The following is an 8,712-nucleotide window of genomic DNA, read 5'->3' on the forward strand; positions in this document are numbered from 1 at the left end:
CTTTTACTGTGATTTACTTAACTTTCCTGTTCTCAGTATTTACTCTGCACCTTTTCTGTTTCATGTCAGTTCAACACTAAGAAAAGGCTCTTTCACTCATTTTTTTCCCCACAGTAACAAATACTTTACATTTTTAGGATGTATTATACGACATACTAAAGTTTCTCAATTTTCCAAGAGTATTTACCTAGTGTGCACTAGCTGCCGGTTAGCTTCTTAGCTTAGCCTCCTTCACAGTGGAGCTAGCACACATACGTCGCGGCCAACCGATCCAATCATTTTAAACTTCAGCAGAGGCCACGCCTCCAGCAAGAATCGCTTCTCTATAGCCGAGAGTCCAGACCCTCGATCCAATCATTTTAAACTTCAGCAGAGGCCACGCCTCCAGCAAGAATCGCTTCTCTATAGCCGAGGTTTCAGACCCTCGTAAGAAGCAAAGTGAAGGACAAGGGTCTGGTTTTAACCAGGCTAGGTGTGCACCKATTTGGCTAAGAAAAATTGCTACACTCGATTCAACAAATATAGCCACAAGAGAWGACTAAAACCCTGCATGTTATTTTCACCAATGATGCTTAAACGTGCATATATGATGTAAATTTTGAAATCAGGTCACAGTTAAGACAATAAGAGAGTGCAGCTGTGTACTTAACCAGTTCATTTTTATCGTGTTTGAGCAAATTATGTGATTTTATTGGGGGGAGGCACAACCCTCCTTAACCCCCTGCAAAAAAGTGAGGATGGGTCAGCAAACAGAGGATGCCTTGCAGGGGCATTAAACAGCAGGAACTATGTTTATCCCCCCAAAACAACAAACAAAATAATAATAATAATAGTTAAAAAAAAACAAGGTATACTTTTTTCTTTTTTTGGTAATGGTAAGGTGCACAAGATCTGTTATCTGTGTTAGCATCACTGCAGGCTCAGCACCATGAGGCTATGCATACTTTTTAAGCAGCAAAGAAAGCAGCAGCTTCTGGTGAACGGCTCGACTYGGTGTTCATTTTCTCATTAACCGTGCGCCCTCCCCTCCTCAGGGATCTGTGTGCGCTGTGACGTGGTCTCTGTGTGCATGCATCACAAGTTTGCTGTGGTGGACAGCCGGCTGCTCATCACCGGCTCCCTCAACTGGACGCTGACGGCAGTGCAGAGCAACGCGGAGAACGTCCTCCTTACCGAGGAGCCCGACCTGGTGCAGCCCTTCATCAAGGAGTTCCACCGGTTATGGGTGCTCAACGATCCGACCCAGTACTACCAGAACCAGTGACTGGTTAGCAGTGACACACACTCGGTCCAGTTCATGATTCTTTGTTGGTGCAGGTTATGTGAAAACTGTTTAGTCACCTTGGACTGGATCTTCTTATTGGAAGCAGAACGTTGTGGTGCCTTTTAGTTTTATAGGAACTTTTCAACTTTCAATATGAGACACATTTATTTTGCTTTTGCACAATGAATGATCTTTATCCGTTTATTTTTATTTTACTTGCTGTCACTGGTTCTCTAATTCATGACACCAACAGTAAGCTCAATCTAAGTGGAATGTATTGTGTGTAAAACAACGACTAGTTCATTGTTTTTTATTGAAATCGGTTTACACCTTGTTTGAAGAATTGAGTTGTAAAGTAATAGTTTTAGAGTTTTTCTTGGTTTAACAACGTTGCATCATTTACCTCCAGGTGAGTCATTTTCGTTGCTCTGACATGCTTTGCTTTTACATTGTTCCAGACTGCTCCACGCTTTCATCACCTGGGATTTCCTAACAGGCTGATCTAGTTGGAACATGATGAACTTGTGTGTTCATTACTCTCTGCCTTTTCACAGTCAGGCTGATGTGTTCAAATAAAGCACAATTATTTCGTCTCATGTCTGCTGCTTGAAGAGGCAGTATTTTGAACTCCATTGAATTAAAAAAATAAAACAAAATTTGAGGTTTATAGTTCAGGCATGATTTACAGTGGAAGCATCATTCAGAGTTTAAGTGGTTCACAGAAAGTTATATTTGACATGACTGAACTGGTATTTTTTATACWTATATATTTTACATAATTACCATGTAAGTTTTATGGTTTCTGAAGGTTTTAGTACAGAGTGTTCAGCTTACGCTGTGATGAAGTCACCCTAACTGCTTTGCTGTTTAATCTATTTTTGCAAACTGTTCTTATTTTCACCAACTATACACTTCTTATACAGTTTGTTGATCAAAATGTAGGCATGTGTGTCTCAGGACTCACATCCTCAAATCCTCCCATCCAAACTTTCTTAGCCTTCTGTGATTGAGTTTTAAATTTTCCAAATATCCAGTGAATGGCATTTGTGTGGACCCCCCCCCCCCCCCACACACACACACACACACAGACACACACCTTATTAATGTCAGAGGAGAGCGGTCAGACTGGTTTGAGATGATAAAAAGGCAACAGTAGCTCAAATCGTTGCAGAGGTCTGCAGATTACCATCTGTGAACAGAACACGTCCGAACTTGAAGCAGATGAGCTGCAGCAGCAGAAGGAGACCACACCGAGTGCCACTCCTATTTGCTGAGAACAGGAAACAAGTCACACAGACTCACTAAAACTGGACATGTGAAAAAAGCATCACCTGCTCTGATGAGTCTTGTTTCACTGGACTCCAGTGACCTCCATGATCACCAGATCTCAATCCAATGGGTCACCTTTTGGATGTGGTTGAACAGGACGTGTARCTGATAAATCTGCAGCATCTGTGATGCCGTCATGTCAAAATGGACCAGAATTTCTGAGGAATATTTCCAACATCTTGTTGAATCTATGCSACAAAGAGTTAAGGCAATTCTGAAGGTAAAGTGGGTTCAAAGGTACTAGCAAGGCATACATAATAAAGTAGCCAGTAAGTGTGCTGACGATTTTTCTGAAGTTCAATTTCATCTGTTTAATGAAGAGTGCTGTCAGGGAGTGAGACACAGATGTGGTGATTGTGATTGAAATGAGTCACTGGCAGCAAAATTAAAGTATTGCTGCTCATAAATTTTTTTTCTCGTATAGAGTACAAATTCGTTGTATTTTATAATTCAGTTCATGGAACCACAGCAGCCACTGATAAATAAATTTCCCCCCAAATAAAAACAAAATCGTCAGACTTTTTTTTTTTTTAGTATTCTAATTACCGTGCTTTTATTTTTGTAACTTCCCACCGGAAGTTCCGTGTCTCTTCCTTTTATCTGACTTGACGGGCTCCGCGGTGTTTGCCCCATCCTGGTGTCGGGCACATGCACCGTGTGGAGATCCGGGAGCGCAGCACCTGAGCACCAGCGGCCGACAGCAGCGCACTAGTTTGGGGGCTTTCAGGTGGAGCTGGACGGCTGCCGGAAGAACGGAGTGGACCGACTCATAAACGCCTTTCAAGGTAAAAAAAAATAAAATACGTGAGTGTGGGATGTGTTGGAAGTGTTTTTACTGTGGATGAGTTAAGGGTGGATTGGTGTGGACAAACCAGGCTAACGCTAGCTTCGATTTATTAGTAAACTTTAGAAGTAACAAAATAATTTCAAGTATCAGAGTTGAGAAGTGATGTCGTTTTTCAGCTTCATGTGCAGAAACATTTAAGTCACCAGATGCGGCGTTTGCTTTAGTGAAACTATCAGCTAAGAGCTGCACCAAACACTTCGGCTGCAGATTTGCTTTGGTGTGCGCATGCGCCGATATTAGTGTTTGGGTGTGCGCGCGTCACGTCTTCCAGTCCATCTGTTATSATATTTGGAGGCGGTAGTGCTGAGCTGGTCTCCAGAGACAGATCAGCAGCCAGGGAGGAGCTGCTGCTGCTGGGTGTGTGCAGATGAATGAATGGTTCAGCCTCATCATGATGCAGAGGGGTGGAGGGATAATATGGTTGGACTGACAGGATGGATGAATATGGGCCAGAAACGGGATGGATGGGGGCGAGCGTGTGCATTTAGTTGGGAGTGTCACTGGGTGGATGGATGGTCAGACGGGTGATGGATGAGCTGCACACGGGTTGAGGGAATCTGTTGCCCTCAGCACACCACTTAGCGTCTGCTCGCCCTAAAAGTGTCTGTCTGACTTCATGTGACAAATGCAGGAAGCCGCAGGTGACAGATAATGGGAGACACTATAAGGAGGCTGGAGGGGTGGGGAGGGGCACGCCCGGCTGTGACTCACAGCATAGTGATGAGCTCTAAGAGGGGGGAAGGCAGGAAGAAAGATGGACGTTTACTCCACCACTCATCAAGCTTGCCTGCATGAGACAGCAAGGGGCCGCTGCCAAACTATTACTCACAACCCTCGAAGCGCACYGGAGAGCTGGCATTATTATCAAACACACCATTTTTTTACTCTGTGTCCACTTCCAGTTCATATACGTATTTCTAATAAACAGAAGTAGGCTTGTGTAAGTGTCTGTTAAATATTTAGTGGCATCATGTGGAACAGCTGTGGTTCTATCTGAGATGACGCAACGAGCTCCGTTCCTCTCCTGATTGTGATTGACAGATGGCACTAGCCCGAGATCCAGGGGTGGGCCAGGAGCAGAGGGACGCGGCCGACCAGAACTTCGACTTCATGTTCAAAGTGCTGATCATCGGCAACAGCAGCGTGGGAAAGACCTCCTTCCTGTTTCGCTTCGCGGACGACTCCTTCACCTCGGCGTTTGTGAGCACAGTGGGCATCGACTTCAAAGTCAAGACCATCTACAGGAACGACAAGAGGGTGAAACTCCAGATCTGGGTGAGACGATAACGAGGGACGTTCATTTAGCTTTACGATAACACGCTGCTGGATCTTCACTCATGTTCTTACTGAAGACTTCAAACTGAAATACAGGGTTTAGACATTATGTTTTCCCAGGTTTTTTGCTTTGTATGAGGTGTTGGGCAGCTGGGATTTGCATGAAGACCAACAGGTGTGTATCTTCTCGGACAACACTGAGGAGGCCTGCAGTTGAGTTAGGGCACTCTGCAGCTAGATTTAAAGGGTTATGTTTGCATTTATTTAAAATCATTTTACTTGTTTTCWGAGTTTTTTTAATTTAACAATTCATGGAGTGAGTTGTGTTTTCGTTTAGAGAGGCAGAAAAGGTTTTTTTACAAGGACAATAAGATGATTGTTCTAGTTATTCAGAATGTGTATTGCCATACGGAAGGTGTTTCATTAATCAGATGTTTTTTTTCCCCTCAATCAAACCGTGTTATTTCTCACTACTAGGATCAGTAGCTATTTGTTTGTGTTCATCATTAGCCTGGTAAAATCCAGCCCCTCATTCTGCACTTTTCTTCATACAGAGAGTCTGGAACCTCCACTATTGAGAAGTGATTTCTTGTTTTAAGCGTGGACATTGTTGAAGTTTTAAATGATTGGGTCTGATGTTACCCAGTCGCTAACATTTGGCTGTGATGTATGCAGTGGGCCATAGACCGTGAAGGAGGCTAAGCTAACTGGAAATTGCGTGCACTGTAAATGTTACTCAGTCGCTAACATTTGGCTGTGATGTACGCAGTGTGCCATAGACCGTGAAGGAGGCTAAGCTAAGCTAAGCTAACTGGAAATTGCGTGCACTGTAAATGTCCATCCCCTACCGGGAAGAGAGAAGTAAGAGCCTAACGAGATGGCTATAAATGAGATGAGATGCTTATTTGTAGTTTTTAACAGTATTTGTAGTGATATAGTAACCTTTCTGGTTTACAGTATGGTAACAATATTGCAAACAGCAAATGAGCCATTCATGTTAATATGTTTGAGTAACATAGCATCTTCATTTAAAAAAAGTTATCGTAACCTTTGAAGAAATGAAACAGACAAAATTAAACTTGTACAGGCAGCATTTATCAATAAGAAATCTGCTGAGTAAGCAACCTGTCACGTAACATTGGTCTGTGCATGTGCATTGCCACAAAGTAGGATTGATTGATGGCTAGCACAGACCGTCAGAGCATTTGTACCGGACAGCCAGTGGGAACAGCTGATCAATCCTGTGAGGAAAATGTTCGATACGTCAGAACCTATTTGGCAAATCTCTCTGATAGATATTTTTAAACTTTATCATTTTTTATATTTGATCCTATTGCATTAATCAATTGTATTAAATATGTCTTTCTTGCTGCCATAATTTTCATCTCTGCAGCTCATCTGCAGAGATGAAAATTATGGCAGCAAGAAAGACATATTTAATACAATTGATTAATGCAATAGGATCAAAATATAAAAAATGATAAAGTTTAAAAATATCTTATCACTCTCCTTTTGCGCATTAACTCTTTTTCAAAAAATCTAAAAGCCACCTCAAATGAGTGTAAAATCTTTTTTGCGACATAGAGTTAAGTTTTTTCGAATCGTGCCKTTTCCATCCAACTTTTCTAATGTGATACTTCAAAATGGGCATAAAAAACGTCGATGGAAACACGGCTGTTTTTCTGCACATTTGACTTGGTTCAAGCTCTTTAAAATGACAAAGCGTGCTAAAGTCCTGCTTAGCTGAAAGACTGAGCTTTTACAATCATGTCTGTGTTCCAAATATCCTAAATAATTCTAGGAGAGTTATTAAATAGCCTTTTTTCATTGAGTGTATTGTAAAATTCACTAGGGAAATAAGTGACACACACACACACTATATGTAAAGTAAACATAGTATAAAGCACTTCAAGAGGTAATTTCCTAAAGAAAATAATGGCACTAACCTGTGGGTGGGAATATTTAGAATATATCATTGAAAGCAGAGGAGCGGAGGGAGTAAAGCGTTCCAGTGTTTGCCCACTTACATGCTSCTGCCTGTCATGAATTGAAACTCATTTCTCCCACTCCGGTGTTAATGACAGTTGATGTTAAACATTGTCCCCAGACAGCAGGCTTCATGAAAGATGCATGGGACTGAGCTACCGGAGCAGAATGTGTTTGCTGCGCAGACTGACACCCACGACAGATCTATTACTGAACGTTAGTGGGGGGCACCCCCCCGCCTCCGCCTCAGTACTCCAACCTGATGAAAGCACTAAATCTTGTTTAAGTGTATTAAAGTTTCGCTGACACAAATACAGTGCAGGAGGAGAAAAATGATGGAACAGTAATACCACATTTAAAATCTTTTAAAATAATGCTTTGACACCAGCTGTAGATCGTCTCAGAGCATTCTTTAGAGCYTGAGATTAATGTTGAATGTGACTACCGAGAGTATATGAGGAAAGAATATCTCAGTCTTTTATTAMCCTGTAAACCTTTCTTCTGTRTRGMGTTTTAATGAACTCAGAACCATCTTATTATCTGATTTAAAAATATTATCTTAATAAGTTCATTTTATTTCCTGAAGGAACCAAACTGTATTTCTGTGTTTATTTTATTTTATTTATTTTTTATTTTTGAATAGGTTATTGCTGATGTCTTTCCATCTTGGCATTGTTTTAATACATTCTGTACATAGAGCTGGGTGTTTTGACTCAAATTTTATATCACTGTGTTTTCAACAATGACCTGTATCAGGGTATTTGACGGCATTTTTCTTTTCATCACAGTTCACTGATAATAAAATGTACAAACTTTGCTTATTGATCAGCAAACTGCGATCAGCTGAAGTTACTTTTTTTTCTGCAACACAGAAACTCTTACTTGACTTTTCTTTTACTTTAATTCTCTCTGTGCCGCTGTTTCGCTGTCTTTTCTTCTTTGCCTGGTTGCAGACAGTAGTCACACATTTTGGTACAATTGTTGAGGAGGGTTGAGCAAAGATCAATATCAGGTCTCTCATTTTATGTTTTTCAATAAAGCTTAACAGGACAACTCAGCCTCCGTGCACCAGTCAAATAAACACCAGTGCAAAACCACTTCCCCCTGGCTTTTCACAATAGAAGCGCATTAATATGGAGGGCCGAATCTGACATAATTAGAAATAAAAGCAGAAATGTATAAATGGGCCAATAAATAAATAAAAACACTTAAAATGCACCAGTTAAATTTAAAAAGGAGAATTTACCTCATGTTTTATAATTTAACTGACTTTCACATTTTATTTTTCCAGCTTAGTTCCAATAAATTATGTATTTTACCACATAATTTAAATTTTACTGCTTTTAAAAATATGTATATTTTTTTCTTTTACTTGTGCATGCATCGATGTCTCTTAAATTGTATTTAATTATTTTTCATAGTTTTCCTCTCAAGTCTTTTTATTTTTATGTGTTGCTTTTACATTTCTCTGTCTCCTGTATTTACCATATGCATTTCTGCTTTACTATGAAAATTAGGTGGGCGGTCCTTCTTGGGTCAGCTCCTCTCCTATTGGTCAACAAACAGGAAGAAGCAGGATCCTTGTGCAGATCTGCTGTGCATGTTTGTGCTGCCTCAGTTTAGCTTCAAGTTTAAGGTTTAGTTAAAAACCAAGGCAAGGAGGAAAACACTTACCTGTGTCTTTGTTTTTAACTAAACTTTAAGCTATACTTACACATTAAATCTGTCTGTGCACGTCACTGAAGAGGTGTATACATTCAGCGATGGCGAAAATGAGTTTTTTTTTTTTTAACATCAGTCAATAAAAGCAGCGATATCGCTGCCCGCCACCAGTTATTGAGAGGTTAATAAATAATGGCATGATGGAATCTGTTGTGCTTTTTATGCACTTGAAAAACTAAAACCTGGTAAAGACTAGAATTTAAAGGAAATATTTCTCTTTCCTTTTTGTCAAAAAGAAAAAAATTGGATAGGTCTTCTGGACGGGTTCTTCTTTAATGAAACGTTTCAT

The 8,712-nt window shown here is 40.5% G+C and overlaps 2 protein-coding genes across 2 annotated transcripts in view; both read left to right on the forward strand.

Annotated features, from left to right (window-relative positions):
- The window catches only part of pld6 (phospholipase D family, member 6), a 3,982-nt gene extending 2,122 nt beyond the window's left edge, over window positions 1-1,860 (forward strand). Inside the window, exons 3-4 of the mRNA XM_014004829.1 lie at window positions 1,035-1,267; window positions 1,723-1,860. Of these exons, the coding sequence (XP_013860283.1) occupies window positions 1,035-1,264 (230 nt within the window). The 3' untranslated portion in view covers window positions 1,265-1,267; window positions 1,723-1,860. The remainder of the gene's footprint in view (window positions 1-1,034; window positions 1,268-1,722) is intronic.
- Window positions 1,861-3,216: 1,356 nt separating this feature from the next.
- rab3da (RAB3D, member RAS oncogene family, a) overlaps window positions 3,217-8,712 on the forward strand; it is a 9,523-nt gene continuing 4,027 nt past the window's right edge. Inside the window, exons 1-2 of the mRNA XM_014004916.1 lie at window positions 3,217-3,378; window positions 4,482-4,715. Coding sequence (XP_013860370.1) covers window positions 4,482-4,715 — 234 coding nt within the window. The 5' untranslated portion in view covers window positions 3,217-3,378. The remainder of the gene's footprint in view (window positions 3,379-4,481; window positions 4,716-8,712) is intronic.

This window comes from Austrofundulus limnaeus, unplaced genomic scaffold, assembly GCF_001266775.1.
Source record: "Austrofundulus limnaeus strain Quisiro unplaced genomic scaffold, Austrofundulus_limnaeus-1.0 Scaffold27, whole genome shotgun sequence".
Classification (NCBI taxonomy): Eukaryota; Metazoa; Chordata; class Actinopteri; order Cyprinodontiformes; family Rivulidae; genus Austrofundulus; species Austrofundulus limnaeus.